The sequence below is a fragment of the Geotrypetes seraphini genome, chromosome 2, assembly GCF_902459505.1.
Source record: "Geotrypetes seraphini chromosome 2, aGeoSer1.1, whole genome shotgun sequence".
Taxonomy (NCBI): Eukaryota; Metazoa; Chordata; class Amphibia; order Gymnophiona; family Dermophiidae; genus Geotrypetes; species Geotrypetes seraphini.
In genome coordinates, this window is record NC_047085.1 from 10,544,064 (window position 1) to 10,562,769 (window position 18,706).

At 43.4% G+C, this 18,706-nt stretch overlaps 2 protein-coding genes across 4 annotated transcripts in view; one reads left to right on the forward strand and one right to left on the reverse strand.

Moving 5' to 3' along the window:
• Positions 1–14,603, reverse strand: part of CYHR1 (cysteine and histidine rich 1) — a 53,761-nt gene extending 39,158 nt beyond the window's left edge. Inside the window, exon 1 of one of the 3 annotated variants that reach the window (XM_033935310.1) lies at positions 14,306–14,599. In XM_033935310.1, the coding sequence (XP_033791201.1) occupies positions 14,306–14,557 (252 nt within the window). In that variant the 5' untranslated portion in view covers positions 14,558–14,599. Of the gene's footprint in view, positions 1–14,305 lie in introns of all 3 variants that reach the window. The other 2 variants (XM_033935311.1, XM_033935312.1) reach the window with 2 other exon arrangements.
• Positions 14,604–14,962: 359 nt separating this feature from the next.
• The window catches only part of LOC117356049, a 191,373-nt gene continuing 187,629 nt past the window's right edge, over positions 14,963–18,706 (forward strand). Inside the window, exon 1 of the mRNA XM_033935309.1 lies at positions 14,963–15,040. The gene's annotated coding sequence lies outside the window, so the exon portion shown is untranslated. The remainder of the gene's footprint in view (positions 15,041–18,706) is intronic.

The window sequence follows — 18,706 nt, forward strand, 5'->3', positions numbered from 1 at the left end:
ACCTTTTTCATCTTTCCAGGAACAAATCTAGGCGAGAATAATATATTGCTAGCTACTTAGGTATCTTTCAAGGGTCCCACGGCAACAAGGGGCATCCGTGGAAAATCAGGGGCGGGAAACTGCACGGTGACACCAGGAAATTCTTTTTCATTGAAAGGGTGGTTGATCACTGGACTAGTCTTCCACTTCAGGTCATTGAGGCCAGCTGCGTGCCTGATTTTAAGGCCAAATGGGATAGACATGTGGGATCTATTCACAGTGACAGGTAGGGGAGGGTCATTGGGATGGGCAGACTAGAAGGGCCGTGGCCATTATCTGCCGTCTATTTCTATGTTTCTATGTTTATTAGATAAAAGCTCAGGCAGAACTGATTTCTTCTTTGGGCCTCCCATTCTATGTTATTGCTTATGGTGATTTTCCATTAACTTTTTCTCCCCCTGATATCTGCCACAACTCTATCCATTCCACAGGGTCATTAGCAGGTCTGAGAATTAGTGATGATAAACATTGGTTCCAGGAGTGTTGGCTGAAAAAAAACCAAAAAAAAAAAAACCATGCTGTTTGAAACTTTGGTGCCAGCAAAATGGATAAGTTACATGAATATGTGAAACCTATGATGTTGGGAATATGGAAGCAGTGCTTTTCCTCATAGAGCTAAAGGTAAATCTTTTGAGTCATAATTGATAGGCAACCTTATTATAAAAAAGGAACAGTTTTTTTTTTTTGCTTCTGTTTATTCTAGCTATTATTCCGAGACTGTGGTGTGACATATTCTCCCAAGACTTCTGTTTATTTTTGCCACAGATGTCTATCTTAACTTTTTCTCCTGATTTCAGGATCCCAGAGAGGCTAGACTCCCCTTGTGTTTCCCAGAGGCCAGAGCAGGTCTGTTCAAACTGGGTTCAGCACAACAGCTTGCACCTAGCCAAAGCTCAAATCCCAAAACTGAAAGGTGAGAATGATGTACTGCAACCTTTCTTTGCCCTTGTGATGAATTATCTACATTTTCACAATACTAACATGTTACACATTTTTTTTCCTTCAGAAGGATGTCGTTATAGAAGATTTTCTGAGAAAACAGTCAATTGGTCAGTTGTACAAAGGTGCGCTAAATCCATGCATGCACTAACTACTAACACTTGCATAGGATAACATGTACGCATTAAGTTTTACCACATGCTGAAGCGGCACCGTTTAGGCACCGTTAGTGTGTGCTAAAGATTAACGCATGCATGTTATCCTATGGACACGTTAGTAGTTAGTACATACGTGGATTTAGCGCACCTTTGTAAAAGACAGCCTAAACTCACCAATCAACTTTTAATTTGTCTCAATCCATCTTCCTTTTTCTTCAGCCTGCCTTCTCCTACCAGGAGCAGATTGTGGGACCTTACCAATTCTACCACAGTAACAACTTGGCCCTAAGAGTGCCTTACTCTGCGTACCTAAGAACATAAGAAGTTGCCTCCGCTGGGTCAGACCAGAGGTCCATCGCGCCCAGCAGTCCACACCCGCGGCGGCCCATCAGGTCCATGACCTGTCAGATTTTCTTGATTTATCCCCTATAGCCCCCATATTTTTCTATCTATACTCTTGCTATACCCTATCTACCTCTCTCTGTACCCCTCAATCCCATCCTTCAGGAATCTATCCAATCCCTCTTTGAATCCCCATAGTGTACTCTGCCCGATCACCTCCTCCGGGAGCGCGTTCCATGTGTCCACAACCCTTTGAGTGAAGAAAAACCTCCTGGCATTGGTTCTAAACCTGTCTCCTTCCAGTTACTCCGAGTGCCCTCTCGTACTTATGGTTCCCCATAGTCTGACGAATCTATCCTTGTCTACCTTTTCTATGCCCTGTCATTCATCTCATCGAACTGCAGTTGCCCGATATTACACTTGCATGCTGCTTTCCTGGACTGTGCAATAAAAATCTTATACCATTTTTCACCTTGTGCATATGTATATTGAGTAGCAGCCGGGCATTAGTGTTTTCTTAATAAGCACCACTTCAGCTACTTGGTCACATTGACCTTTGTCTTATCTAGTGTTCCATGAGGCCTAGGCTGCAAAGGGGGGGAGGATGGAAAACAGGGTAGCTGGCATGTCTCCTGCCTCACAGCCTGCAACCAGCATAATATTTGAGAACATGAGATTAGATGAGGTGGAGAGGATGAACCAGGTGCCTTAACTTGGTGGCTTCTTTCAGTCAGTTTCCTACCCTGACAGCTTGAGATATGCTGAACTGCAGCCGATTCAGCATGCTTCAGGCGCTCCATTATGGAGCCGCAAACACGCCGATGCTACTGCCCAAACAACGTCTAAACAGAACAGTATAATCCAATTAGAATTGCTATGATTTTAAGGCTGATTCTGTAGCACAGCAGTTAGAATGAAGGTTGGGGTGTGAGCCTGGTCTGGGTTCGACTCCCTCATGTCCTTCAGCTGGCAAAATACTAATTTTAATAAAAATGACAAGCTACAGGCCAATCACATCTAATTTTCATCTCAAATAGCACTACATTAGCAATACTAGAAACAATCTATTCCAAAAGTTCAGTTTGCATTTGATAAAAACAGCAGTATTTGAATCCATGTCATTTATTGAACCCTACTTTAGATTTTGGCTTTTGGGACAATGAAAGCAGTTCTTTAAGCCATTGAGCTACCAGTCTTTTGTCTCAGCTAACTGTGAGATGATAGCTAAGCAGATTTTACCTTAGAGATCACTAAGCTATGATATGACAGGGGAGTTGTAGAAACTGGAGCGGAAGGTGCTGTACTGATCTTCCAGAGATTGCGAGTTCAACTCCCGGCCCGTCTCTTACTTGTGGCATTCTACTTTGCAGGTGCACTTTGATGATGTCACAATGAGGTCATCATTGTGCAGCTGCATACCTCTATTTGCAATGAACTAGAAGCCACATTCAGGTCTGTTCTGTGTTTTAGTCTGTTTTTAAGCTTGGCCAATTGAAGTTTATGGGCTGTTTGCTTTGAAGAATGAGCTGATTGTAGCAATGTTTCATGAGAAAAGAGTGTGTTATTTAGAGCAAGGAATCGCTTCTAAAAACCTCTCTCAAATAACATCGGTGGGATGTCCAGAGAAAGATGATTGGATGACCTAGGCTGCCTAAATAGCATGTATCCAGCTAATGCCTTTTGGGAGCTTAAACCACGTCTTTCTACCGCCTATACGATGCTCAAAGTCCTCTGCTTTACACTTCTTATAGGAGCTGATACCATTGCTATATAAGTTCCTGTGAAGCTTCCCCCTCTTCCATGCTGATGTTCCCAGATCAACTCCCACTGAAACTAATATATTATAAATATCCTTTTAAACACGGTATACTGTGTTTTTATTATCCTTTTAATGATGGTATACTTTGGGTTAATTATGTTAAAGCTTATAGTCCTGAAATAATGATAACAAATCAATAAAAACCACCTTTTTATATATAACATCATAGGGACGATTATCGACGTTTATATTAAGAAAATGAATTTGTAAACGAATATCTGACGCTTAAGTAACGCTGACTGGCACTTGCGCCACGAGGACGTCTAAAGCACGCCTAAAACTAGATGTAGTTTATAGAATCAGGGCCTTGTTGTCTCACAGAAACTGGTTCCAAGAACCAGAAGCAGCATATTTAAAATCAGACTGTACCCTTAGATCACATGCAACCGTCCCTCTTGCAGAGGTGGTAGAGTAACAGTCTTTTTTTCATTCAAACTTGACATCAGACATTTTGCCATTAACTGCTCCACTATCAGACATACTTAAATTCCAAGTTAACACTTCCCCTTCTGATGTTTTGATTCTATATCACCCCCCTCCTCCCTCAAACTCTCTAATTTCTAAATGCAATTATTACAGATTGCTGTCTCGACGTTCACCAACCAGTAATACTTGGAGACTTCAATGTTCATTAATATTAATGACCCCACATATACAAGGGATGTTCAAAAATGGTTTATTAGGATGTCAAGTGCAATTCTTTCTTGGTTTGTCAAGCTCAATACTACCTCTGGATGTCGACAGCAATTCCATCTCTGTTTCAACACGCTACTTTCATACTCAGGTAGATAAATTATTGAATATCCCTCGTATTGTAGCGTGTTGAAACAACCTTACTCCAGAGATGGAATTGACGTCAACGTCCAGAGGTAGTATTGAGCTTGACAAACCAAGAAAGGATTTGATTGATAGATTTGGGAAATTTTCAGGAGTAAATCAGAGGTTCTTCCACTAAACGTACATTGTCCAAAAGGATTATTTGATACATTCCCTTTTCTTTGGAAGGAAGAGGGTATAAAATATTTAGGCATTTGGATTCAGAAAACGTTGGAAGAGACAATGAAAGTAAATGAAAAATTCTTATTGCTTAAGGTCTCAGAAATGTGTGAGCAATGGAACCCATTACATCTGTCATGGTGGGGGAGAATTCAGACAGTAACAATGATGATTTTGCCTGTGGTTTGCTACCAAATGGGTATATTGCCAGTTTATTTTCAGGGATCTTTTTATAAGAAATTAAATAGAATTCTTATCAAATTTATTTGGCTGGGTAAAAATGCGAGAATTGCCTTAGTATCTTTACAAAAACCAATTGAGGCAGAAGGGGTAAATTTTCCTAACTTTTATAGGTAACATCAGGCCCATATAATACATTAGAATATGTATTGGATCCTCCCTGAGCTCATGTAACATCTCCTGGATTGGCTATATTTAGAATGGAAACTTATGTCCCCTATGCGACTATCTCATGTGTTGAGTATCAAATTACCTAGATATGCTAAGGTCAATATTATTCTATTGGACACGTGGAAAACTTTGAAATTTATTGATAAATTAACAGATGTTCCAAAGGAGAAATCTACTTTTCATTCCTTATGGCTAAACTCCAAGATTCAAATCGGCGGTGCTGTGATCTCATGGAAGAATTGGATGCAGGCAGGTATTACATTAGATGGGAGGTATTATAGATGGTTGCAGTTGAAACAGGCCATTCAGAGAGGGTTACATAATTCACTGTGAATGTTCAGTACTTTATTATTTTGTTAACCGCACTGAACTACAAGGTATTTGCGGTATACAAGTGAATTGTTTTATGTTCTCAGAAGTTTCATGCCTGACATCTAATCTAATCTTCCATTTATGAGTCGCACACATGCCAATGTCCATCCATTTAATGAAGATCAAAACATGACTCAGAGAAAGCAACCCTTTGTCAGTCGGTACAAGTCCAGGGTCAGTACTCCTATGCAAATTGGAGCAATTTTTTGCAATGAACCCTCATGAGAATGGGTGCAGTCACCATTTGTCTGCTCCAGAGCCCCACTCTCAACAGGGTCCATTGCACAGTCATTTTGGACACAAATCTGGAAGCCCCCTGGTTCATTTGGACAGTGAGTTCTTCCATGTTAGCATGCCGATCAGCCCACACCCACCTGCACAGCCAACTTTATCTACAATTGATGGCTGATGTTGCTCCAGTTACTACGTCGGATCATCAAAAAGGTTCCATTCGTCCACTCACGGTATACTTTAACCACAGCAGACCGTGAACAGTTCAAACTCCATAGTTTCAAAAATGCTGCCACCCTCGGCCCGATAGCCAATGATCATGCGCTTTTCCCCATGGTTGCTATATTGGCAACTTGCTGACATCCCATCTTGCATGCCCACGAAGTCTGCGTGTGACACATGCATTTGTTCATTGGCTGTGCATCCCTGACATCAGGTCATAATAATGTGACTTGATCGTGTATTATTAAATAAACATACATATACATACATAAACACACACAGCAGTAGTGTGCTCATCTCCAGGCACACAGGCAGAACCCACTGATCACAATGTAAAGCCCTGAGGCATTGAACAAAGAGATACAAGGTATAGAGGTTAGTTCCGAGGAATTTTAACAATGTCAGAAACAAGACAGCCACTTGTAACACCAGAGGCAACAAGGAAGCTTAGTACCTATCCTGTTCTTCCAAACACAAATAAACCAGGCATAAATGAGCTAAGAATGGAAGATTATGTTCTTACCTCAATAATCTTCTTTCTAATAGAAAAGAATGAGTTCTAACCTGCGAGTAGTGCATCTTCACCTTCGAAGGATGCAGAAGTTCTTACATTTTCAACTCTGCTTCCCTGCATCAACAGGCAATGCCCTCTCTTCAGTTTGTACCAAAGTAGAGAACCCCTGAAAGAGGAGAATATCAAGGAGGGGCATGGGGACACTTCCAGATCACATACTTTTGATCTGCTCTGCAAGAAACACAAATGATTAACAAATGCAACATAGAATCAAGGTGGAATGAAAACAACCACCTACCTGAATACAAACAGCACTAACACTTGCTCAGCTCTGAATTTGTCAAGAACAAACCTGTACACTCCTATCTCTCTGAAGCCATAGCTTCATATTGCTTGAGCTTCTGCAGAAACATATCTGTCTGAGGCTAAAATCAGGCTACACTGAAAACTGATAGAGCAGGGCTTCAGGACTCATGTACTTTTCTACTAGAAAGATTAGAGGTAAGAACCTAATCTTTTGTTCCAGTGCAAAAAGCTCAAGTCCTAAACCAGTGGGACATATCAAAGCAGTCCCTTGAGCCTAGGGTGGGATAGAATAGCTTGATGCTAGCACCATGGACCCATAAACAAAGTCCTTTTGCGCTGCTACATCCACTCTGCAAAACTTAGTAAATATGTGTAGCGTGGACCATGTAGCTACCCTACAAATCTCCTCTGACAAAACTGTCCTGGACTCTGCCCATGAAGCAGCTACACCTCTGATTGAATGCGTTTTCAAGGCAATTGGTGGACTTTTACCACATCCCATATAAGTAGAGGAAATAGCCGCCCATATCCATCTGGCAATCGAGGCCTTTGAGGCTGGCCTTCCTCTACATTCAGTGCCCGTTAGGATGAGGAGATAATCTGACAACCTAAAATCATTGGTCACCTCCAGATAATGAAGGGAGAACCCTTCTTTTTTTTTTTTGTTTTTTTTTTTGAAAATATTTTTATTGAATGAACCAGTCACGAGAGGTACAATCAGCAACCAAGCCAAAAGATAATAACAGCATATACCTGATTATTGTATCTATGCTGAACCCTTCTGACATCTAGCCGTGCTAGTATTTTGTTCTACTTCTTTACACCTGTGGCCTGGAATGTTGGCAAGTTGGACTTCCTGTTTCACATAAAACGCCGATACCACCTGACAGAAAAGAGGAAACCATAAGAAGAGACATTCCCACCTCCGTAATTCTGAGGAATGGTTCTCTACATGACAGGGCCTGGAGCTCTGAAACTCTTCTAGCTGAAACGAAAGCTACTAGATTACCATGAGGTCTGTCAGCGTCACTTACTGCAAAAGCTCATATGGGGCCTTACTCAGGTCCCTCAATACAGGTTAAGGGTCCTTGAAAGACAAACTGGACACTCTGAAGGATGCAACCACACTGCTTCCTGCAAGAACCTGGAACTATCAAGGTGAAAAGCCAGTGAACCTCTCTCTAAAGAAGCTCAAAAACAGGAAAGACTGGCCACATGAACACTTAAGGAACTGACCGCCAGACCCCTTTCTAGGAAAGATATGGCTCTGATTGCCTTGATCTATATGTTGCTCCGAACACCAGAGTTGAAATGATTTCCAGGCCTTCGCATAAGCCGCTACTGTCGATGGTTTCTTGGAGCATAAATATAACCACCTCAGAGTATTCTTTTCATTATAAAACTGCGTGCTCAAGAACCATGCTGCAAGTCCAAAGCATTCCAGATTCTTTAAGGCGATTGAGCTCTGCATGAGCAGCAACAGATGGAAAGGAAATCTCAGACTCTCATCTCTTTGCAGCAGAACTAGATCTGCATACAATGGGAAACACAGCCAACCTGGAGCTATGAGAATCACCAGCCTTCGATGTGTCGCTCTTCTTCAAATGACTTGGCCTATCACTAGCTAAGACAGGAACACATACAAGAGATCCCTGGTAGGCCAATGTTGTACTAGAGCAGCGATAGTCCTAATGAATATGCATGGGAAAGATTTGCATTTAATGGAGGCGACAGGCATGCAAATCTGCTCCACATGCATATTCATTAGGGCTATTCCTGAAAACATGACTGGCTGGTGGTCCTCCAAGACAGGGTTGGGAACTACTGTACTAGAGCATCCATACCAGTGTTTCCCTGCTTGCACCTTTGACTCAAAGTATTGCATGGTCTTGTGATTGCGGGCTACACCATCAGGTCAAATGTCGGATGCCCCTAGTGCTTAACAATCCTGTCGAATGCTATTTAGGACAAGGACCACTCTCCCGGGTTTAGCGTTTGTCGACTGAAAAAGTCGGCTTAAACACTGTTTGCTCCCTCTAGATGTACTGCCAAGATGGCTAGCAGATGGTTCTTTGTCCAATGAAAGAACAGCTGGGTCTCCAGTTTTAATAGTGCACTCTTGGTGCCTCCTTGTCTGTTGATATAAGTCACTGATGTGGCATTGTCTGAGAAGACTGACCACTTTCCTATCCAGGGTCTTTTGAAGGGTCCATAATGCCCTTGACGGCAGATAAAGGCCAAATGGTCCATCTAGTCTGCCCATCCGCAATAACCATTATCGAATGGCTCTCAGCTCAAATCTGTTGATGGATCATGTTCTCTGCAAAGGTTCCCAGTGGCCTTGGTATGGAAGATCCTCGCAACGACCTCCCTAGTCGTAAAGGCTGGCATCTGTAGTCAGGATCGCCCACATTGCTATACTTAGAGGCAATTGTTTGGACAGAGTCTCTAGCCATAGCCACCATTGCAAACTTTGATGGGCTTCCACTTTAAAGGCATCTGTAGGAGTCCATCAGTGGCGACCAGAGGGATAACAATGCGTTCTGGAGAGGTTGGAGTTGAGCTTTCGTTCACAGTACCACCTCTATTGTCGCCACCATAGACCCCCAATAACTGTACATAATATGCTACGCCATTGAGGCTGGCATTGCTAGAATCTCTAAAATCTGCTGCCTTAGATTTTGTTTACGAGCCTCCATCAGAAAGACAGCCTCTGCTGTGTTGAATGTAATCCCCAAGTACTCCAGGGATTGCGAGGGATCCGGATGACTTTCAGAAACTGATGATCCAACTAAGTTCCTGCAAGAAGCAGTCTACTTGCATCACTGCCCTGTGGCAGTGGAGCCAGTCATCCAGGTATGGATGAACTTGGAATCCATCGTAACCCCAAATGAGCGTTGGAAACTGAAAATGTTTCTCCTATACATAGATTCTGAGAAAATTTCTATGAGTTGGAAAAATGGGAACATGCAAGTAAGCCTCTGTTAAATCCAGAGAGGCTAGATATTCCCCCCAGAGCAACCGAGGCAATAACTGATCCTACTGTCTCCATATGGAACTTGGGCACTTTTAAGGCTGCATTGACTGACTTGAGATAAAAAATTGGCCTCTAGTTGTCCAAATCTTTATTTGGCTTGCTATGCAGGAGATAATTAAGACGCCTGTCCATTATATTGGTCATAAGATCATCTAGCCCTTAGCCAAAATGCATCTATTTCTTAAAGAGCAGCTTGCTCAATGTGGCTTTAGAAGCTGAATCTCCCACCCATTGTCTGATCCAAAGCATCTTGCCCCAGAAACTGTACCCCAATATCTCAAGACAGTAATGGGCTATACTCACTGTGCTGCCCTGTGCTGTGCATGCATCAGCTTACACTGTGGCTAGATAGAGGAAAATCTTTTTCTGCCTCAGACAAGCAAGAAGGATATCCAGGGGCTTGTCTCTTCAGGCTGTCTTTTACACCAGCCTGAAACCCTCTACCCCTCTAGTCTCCATGCACTTCTTCAGATGAGGGGGGACGCAGCCAGTGCAGGCTCCAAAAACAGCCTATGTTCACACTCCTCAAATAAAATCAGATAAACAGACTCCCAGGGTCAATCCAAGTGTTAGGGCAGACTGCAGCAAGGGTGGCTCAACCAGCTAGAAAATTCAGAACCGTGAGTCTGCAGTTTTTCCCAAGCAGAGCTGAACAGGACTACCGGGGAGCTCTAAAGCACCCAAAGCCTAAACAAAAATTTTGATAAATACCCCAAAATAATAAATATTAAGCAGAGCAGATGAAAGAGACACCTTTTCCTTGCTTGCAAGAAAAAAATAAGGAGGGCAGTGCCTTATGATACAGGGGGGGGGCGGAGTTGAAAATGTTAAGATGATAATTTCTGCATCCCTCACGGGTGAACATGCACTACCCATAGGTTCAGGACTTCTGTACTTTCTGAACTGGAACCTGCTCTCCCAAGGCACAAAGGAATGAAGAGCCTAAAATGTCACATGAGAATATATGCCCTCATCCACAAGTAAGAGGGTACTAAAAAAACTCAATACACTAACAGAAGAGAGCCAATAACCCATGCCTTCACATCCTACTCCCAATACGGCATGAGCAATTCTTTCTCCCCCAGCATTATTCTAATGCCATGCCTTTGTCTGTTTTAATTATGTACGTGAATTTAAGTCACCAAGAATAGTAGATGGTGTACGGTAGAAATTGTTTAAAATAAATACGAGGACTGACTGAAAGTAACGAGACTACTTCTTGGAAAGAAACCCAGAATGAAAACGTGGCTGTACTGGTTCTTGAGAAGCTCATACACTGACTGACATTTCTGAACCTGCAGTTGGGCTGCTGTAGTGTTTATTGTTGGGTCACGTTTTGTCATGGCAGATAAGGAAGACATCTCTGTTGTCTTTGCCAGAGAGTACACCAGAGGTGTATGATTGAATTTTGCGTTAAACTTGAAAACAGCAGTAATGAAAAACTCTTGAAATGTTATGGCAAGCAAACAAAAATTCAATCACACACTTCTGGTGTACTCTCATAAACATGTCTTCCTCATCTGTCATGATAAAATGTAATGAAGTTCTTCCTCTCGCTATGACCCAACAATGAAGACCATGGCAGTCCAACAACAGATCCAACAACCAGGACAGCACTGCCACATCTGCTTCTTGGAAAGAAAACCAGAAGCAGTCATTACTTTTCAATCAGCTCTCATAAATGAAAAGCAACAAACTAAGTGCCAGATCAAAGGCCTTCAGGATGTGGATACCAAGAGTCCCACCCCCTGAGTGCTAAGAACCTGACATTTAAATATTTTGAGAACTCCAATTAGCACCATTATATTGTTAGAATATGTACCATCTAAGGCAGCAGTCTCCAATAATTTAAGTGAGGGCCATCTTCCTTCAGAAAACTGGCATTAACAATTGGCACATGCCAACAATATCAATCTCTCTCTCTGCCTGTGACCTTCCTGTAGATTGCAGGGGCAATGGGGACAAGCAGGTGGTTAGTAGGGAAGGAGCACAGCTTCTCCTACATAAAAAAAAGTACTGGGGTAGAACGATGGACTTGCAATGAATACCAAAGAGAAGCCAGAAAGTTAGTATCTACTACTCTTTTGACAGTTCTGTGATTGCAGGGCCGTGGTGGTATGACCAATAGTTGTAGACCACCACCGGGGCAGGCTCTACTGAAGCAAATCATGGTGATGCTTTTAGCCTTAGCCCAGAAAGGCAGGGTGGCAGAGCAAAGATAAGGGTAGGACAATAGGACATGGTGGGAAACAGCAGAAAATATCTAAGATGTCTGGGGGCAGTAGAACCCAATGCCACCAGAAGGCGGGCTTAGATAGAAGCAACGATTTGTGCACGAGAACTCCTGCAGACAGATCTCTTGCTTGCCTTTGCTTGACAAATTGTTCAGAACCCCCACCTCCACAAAAAAAAAAAAAAAAAATAGAACCATAACAAAGGGGTCCACACTCAAATCCTCAGGAGCCGATACTGGCTAGTGGGCTGACCTAGGGAATGAAAATGTCTTAAGTAGACAGCTTCTCTTGTGTTCAGTCAACCACTTTAACATGACATCCCATGATTTCTCAAAGCCAGGCTTAACTTCTCTCCATGAATTATGCAGAGCCGGGTGACACTAACACAAGGCCCACAGCTGACACGCCCAAAGGGTATTTTTAGAACATCACCAAGACGATGACCTTAAAGATCTGACTGCACAGACTCAGCCATGCAGGACATAACTGCATCTCTCAAGTTCTGCTTAATTACTAACCTGAATGCTGCATGGGAAACCTAGCTAGCAGTGACTTCCCCACATGATAAAATCTACTAAGCAGCAGACTTATAGCAGTCACCCACCTCTACCTATGCTTTCCTAGCACGACCCAGCCAGCAGTGACAAGCAGAACTGCAGCCTTGACAGTGACATGCAAGATTTAAACCAGTAGTATTAGTCCCTCAGAACTTATCCTCCCTCTTAGCACAGTCAGCCAGTAACCAGAGCAGTCAATGATTACTTAGAAACATTTACCATTATCTTACTGGAGGAGAAGCCTAATGGGTAAATGCAGTGAGATGAGAATCTGGGAAACTGGGTTCAATTCTCACTGCTGCTCCTTAGGTGATTAGCCAAATCACCTAACCCTCCATTACGTCAAGTACAGACCGAGAGCCCACCAGACAGAAAAAGTACCTGCATATAGAATTTATTTATTTAAAAAAAATTTATGAGTCGCTTAAATCTAAGTAATGTACAAAATATTTATATCCACAATTTCAAACACAAACATTGTAAAAAATGCAGTAAACAAATAAGTCTTCCCCACAAATTTCCTCAATACAGAATTCTTTAAATCTATAACATAGTATATGTAAACCATTTTGACTGTACTCACAGAATGGTGGTACATCAAATCCATGACCCTTTATAGCAAGGCTATAACAAAACAAGGGCATATGGCACCTTCTAAATCCAAAAAGGCAGAATTTCTGTCCTCTCAAAGGTAAATCTCAAATTCTTTACATTTTATTACTTTAACAGAGGAGATGTTGCCTGCTGAAAGGCCAGCAGTTGTCCTGGGTACTGACACAACATAGCTTTGCTGCTAAGCGGCTGCTTTTCTAAAGGTTTTTTCAAAGCACCCAAAAGCAGTAGTACCACTGCCCAGCATATGTCAAGCCTATCACAAGATAGGACTGCATTACACTTGCACCCTAGATGCCCTAACCCCCCCTTCTTTATGCAGCACCCCCCCTCAGGTATTTCCCAAAGGAATGATCTGGAGGCGCAGGACCCTTCAGACTAAGCACAGACCTCTGCATGTTGCCTAAGAGCCTAACTTGAATATCTATATTCACTGTAAAGTGATCATATGTCCAACCAGCTTGGGTTGGTCCTCTGGCTTGTCCTGTGGTCAGCAAGGATGATACCACATCTGATCCCTACGGGGTTTAACGAAAATGAAATTTAAGCGAAAAGTGCCAGGCTGAAGTGAGCAAGGACCTTTGGCTATGGAAAGAGAGAGCTATAGAAGAAGCAAAGGGAGGTTTTGGTACCCACTCAGATTAATGAGAGTAGAGAGGGACAGATTCTTCAAACTTTCGAAAAATAAAAGAACAAGAGGGCATTCGGAAAAGTTGAAAGGGGACAGATTCAGAACGAATGCTAGGAAGTTCTTCTTTACCCAGCGTGTGGTGGACACCTGGAATGCGCTTCCAGAGGGCGTAATAGGGCAGAGTACAGTACTGGGGTTTAAGAAAGGACTGGACAATTTCCTGCTGGAAAAGGGGATAGAAGGGTATAGATAGAGGATTACTGCACAGGTCCTGGACCTATTGGGCCGCCGCGTGAGCGGACTGCTGGGCACGATGGACCTCAGGTCTGACCCAGCGGAGGCATTGCTTATGTTCTTAGTGGCAGCCTTATTGAGAAGATGAAATGCATAGAAGGCAGGTGAGACATGCGAGGTTCAAATAACCTAAAAAGAGGAGCGCCCTCAGTGCCTATCTGTTTTTAAGGTAAAGAAAGTTCTAGGCTACCCCCAGGAAATGTGCTTTTGTACAGAAGTGGGGAAAATAGCAAGAGTTCAAGTGGCTGCTTGTTTAAAGAGAAGGCAGCATTTGCTTGGGGGGTTCCAAAATTGGCATCAAGACAGCCAGAATGAAGAGGAATTGGCAGAAGAGCCCAAAAGGCTTCAAAAGGGACGTCGACAGGGCAAATGAGCATTTTGGGCCCTCCCGGGAACACGTCTCCAGAGAGAAAACCAGTTTAGACACGTTTGGTCGTCGCCAAAGGAGCGGCCGGGGGGGCACGAGGGGGGCGCGCGCGAGCGAACTGGGGGAGTGGGCGGCGCCGGCGCGAGCAGAGGGGGGGGGGGGAGGGGAAAGGGCCGGCGGCGGCCGAGGGGATGACAATGGGGCGGTGGGGGGAGGGGCGGTACCTGGTAGACGGAGGCCTTGGGCAGGTCCAGGCACACGGTGCAGCACAGCACCGAGTAGAGGCGCTCCTCCAGCCGCACGCTGCCGGCCCCCAGCTCCACCTTCAGCCGCTTCTTGGGCGGCAGGTCCGGGTCTTCTTCCGACAGGATGTCGACGCCTCCGGCCTCCTCTTGCGGCCCCGCCCCGGAGGGAGCCGCGGCCGCCGCCACGGCTATAGCCCCGCCGCCGGCCTCCCGCTCCTCAGCGCCAGACATGGCGCCCCCGCCCCCTCCGAGCTCCGCTTGACGCTACCCACCCCCTCTCCCCGGACCCTTTACGCCGCCATCTTGCCTTCCCCTCTCCCGGCTCCCGCCCCGCCTCTTCCAATCAGCGCGCAGCGCGGCCCGCGGCCTCGGCCAATCGCGAGCCGGGGAGCGGCGCGGGCTTGCCTCCGTCGCCTTCACTGGCGTCCGCGTCGGCCAATCGCCCGCGGCGGACGGAACGCTGCTCAGCCACTCACAATTGGAAGGCCGCGTCCGCCTCCCCAGCGCCTCCTTTGGCGTCCCGTTCAGAGACGCGCGCGACGGCGTCAATTGGCCTCCCTGGAGCTGATTGGCCGGGGACCAGATGCTATTTGTGCGCTCGGGTGACGCCATATTTAAAGGGCAGAATAGGCCGGTGGCTGGTTCAACGGGGTTTCGCTGCTTCCAAGAAATGGGGAGGAAAAACTTACGAATGCTTCGGCAGTACTGACAAAGGTGATATAAAAGTCGTAGCTATTAAAAAAAACCACAACAAAAAAACACTCTCTCGGTAACAAATATTTGAACAATGGCAAATAATAAATTGCTACTTATGACAGGGGTTGCCATACAGCATATTACCAAAAAATTGGGATCGGCTAAGCTACAGTTTCGGGTGGAATCCTTTATGCCATATCTTCAGAATGGAACCTGCTATAGCTATTCAACAGGGGCATTTTAAGACATTTCAGGATGTTTGGGAGCCATAAAGAATGAATATTACTTTTTCCCAGGTCCAAGGGGGGGGGGGGGGGTAGGGTTGATTTATTGTTGTCTTATAATTGAAGTTAATTATTTGGGTATTAAGGGGGTGGAATATTAGATTTGAATTAGTTTTTGATAGAATATTAAGTGATCTTAAAAGTATAAACTGTTTTTTTTATCTTATATTGCACTTATTGAAAGTTTTAAAAATGAATAAAGAATTTAAAAAAAAGAAAGAAAAGGCTTCTAAGAATGGCAAACTTCCCAAGTGGAGGGCTCTCTCTTGCCTGAACAGAGATATATTGCGCCACATCTGGAAAAGATGCTTACAGATGCCACAGGTTTTCTTATACGTGGGGAAACAGAAAGCTACATCCCAACAAGCCAGTAAGGAACTGCACACCTTCTGCATGGAGAATAATAACCCAGTCTCTACTACTACTAATACTATTATTATTATTTCTATATAATAATTTTATTTCTTATATACTGCTATACCCTAAGTTCAAAGCGGTTTACAATGAGAGTCGTGCCGAGAGAGAATGCAGTGTTTACAGCAGGAGACATATGTTTACAACAAGATACATATGTTTGGAACAAGATATATAAGATACATAAGCTTTGGAACCAGATATCTAAGATACCTAAGCTTTGGAACAAGATATCTAAGATACATAAGCTTGGAACAGGGACATCTGAATGGGGCAGTTTGCAAGAAGATACGGCAATGAGAATACAACTGATTGGGGCAGCTTATAAGAAGATACTGGCAATGAGAATACAGGAGTTAGCAATATGAAGCGAGATATTTTGGGTCAAGTTACAGAAGGAATGGTTTAGAACAAGATACAAGAGATCAAAGCTGTTTACAGGAAGATATTTACAATATGAATAAGATACAGGATATTACAATGTGAATAAGATACAGGAAGATATTTACTATGTGAACTAGATACAAGGGAACAAAGCTGTTTACATGAAGATATTTACAATGTGAATAAGAGAGGATTACTGCAATATACGTCGAAGGGGAAGGGAAAAGGTAGAGAATGGGCTTTCGGGGGGTTACAATTGGAGAGGGGAAAAACTTAGGTAGCGTTGAAGAGACAGGTCTTCAGAGATTTTCTGAAGTCCGCGTATGATGTGGCCTCGAGTATTGGTTTTGCTAGCCATGCGTTCAGTTTAGCTGCCTGGAATAATAGCATTCTGTCTAGGTACTTCTTGTAGTGACTTGATTTCAGTGATGGGTAAATAAAGAGGTTTGCTCTGCGAGAGGTCTTATTCGGGCAGTTGGTGAAGAATTGGGAAGAGAGGTAAGTTGGTAGCATCCCGACACACACAACACAACACAAGAGATAGTCCCTGCTCAAAAGAGCTTATAATCTAATTATGACAGATACTATAGAACAGGTTCAGCATTCTAACCACATGCTCAGATATTTAATTTCATACAAGTGGTCCTCTTCAAGGAAGGCAGGGAAACAACAGTATGGATGCATCCACATAGAATGGTTGTTATGCCTCCTGCAACCTTACCCTAATTGTAAAAGGGCTGTAGAATATGCTTTATATAATTCAGTATTGTTTTAGGATCTTACTGTCATAGCTATTTCCTGCCAGGACATGTGAGACAAGTATTGTGAGAAACTTTATTTCTATTGGGCTTTATTCCCTTTCAGCTAAACTTGGATTCTTTTGTCTATTCTCACTTCCTGGCTATCTCTGACCTTTGGCTGATAAGGTCATTCAAGGTGCTTCCTTTCCTCGGCCACCTAGAGCTAATCTCAACTCTGATTGGCCTTTCTCTAGTGCGCCCCCCCCCCCCTTACCTGGTTTGTTCTCTGCAATTCCAGTGGGCCCTGGCAGTAATGCTGGAATTCACCTCTGACCACATGGTTTATGGCTAAATGGCAATTTAGGCCACTCTGATGTCTCTCTTTGATTAGAGGACCATCGTTTCACCTTTTCCAACTGACCTTTCACAAGAATCATCCTGTTACCCTCTCTGACTCTTGGACTTTTCAGTATGTGCTTCTGCTTCTCCACTCTTTCCCCCTACTCGTCAAACCCTATCACCTCTACATCATACTGGAATAAAGAAGCTGTACCCAGAGGGAATCTTTCCATCTATCCTCTGAGAAAAATCTATATCTGTGAGTATTTATGTTATATTTACTCAATAAAGTATATCTCAGAAAAAAAGGAAGCGTATCTGCGTTTGAATCAGCATGGGGAAGGTTTAACTCTGCTTAAAATATGATACATAATCTGGGATTCATCCTATTAAAGCAGCAAAACAGTGTCTCACAAACTTTTTCCACCGCAGCACACTAAACTCAGGGCCATGGCTACAGGGATACTGAGCATGCATAGACATCGACACCACACATGCTCAGAGGTCCTGTAAATGGGACCCTGCGCTCAGGGGACTTCCAAAATCCAAACTGACAAATTTTGGAAATCCCTCCATCACCGAAGTGGGGGACAGAGAGCGAGAAGTGCCAGCAGTGACCGACTCGTCTTCATGGCACACCTGGAATCTCACTGTGACAGACATTTAAATAGTTGAAACGTATTAATATAGAACCAAATCTTTTCCAGAGAAGAGAAAATGGTAAAACTAGAGGACGTAATTTAAGGTTGCGGGGAGACTCAGGAACAACGTTAGGAAATTATTTTTCACGGAGAGGGTGGTAGATGCCTGTATTGCACTCCCAAGAGAAGTGGTGGAGAGGAAAACGGTGATGGAATTCCAAAAAGTGTGGGATAAACATAGAGGATCTCTAATTAGAAAACAAAGAATGTAAATTTAAGAGCTAAGGCCGGTACTGGCAGACTTGCACGGTATGTGTCCCATATGTGGTGATTTGTTGTGGGGAGGACTGTCACATATATGTAATGATTTGGTGTAGGATGGGCTGGGGAGGGCATCAATGGGAATACCACTAACTTGGAACATGAGGATGTTACTGTCCAGACTTTATAGTAGATATCCTGCAAACAGGATAGTTGGATAGACTGGGGTGAGTTTGCATGGAAACTTCAGCATTTGAAACCTAGGACAATACCAAGTTGGCCTTACAGTACAGTTATAACTGATCCAGAAATATCAAAGAAGGGACAAGTTAATTTAATCATATATTTTTAATGGATATAACTAATAGGCAGACTGGATGGACCGTTCAGGTCTTTATCTGCCATCATTTACTATGTTACTAAGTTTGCGATACACTGACATAGATGATAAAAATAGAAATAAAACACAGCAACCACACCTTTTCACTAAAGACAGGAGAATGAGGACCATAAGAAAACTACCCATTCACATATCTTAGGTAAGAGCCTGACTTTAGTAACAGTAAATGATATCAGATAAAGACACAACACCCTTTTTGAGAGAACTGCAACATATTCAGG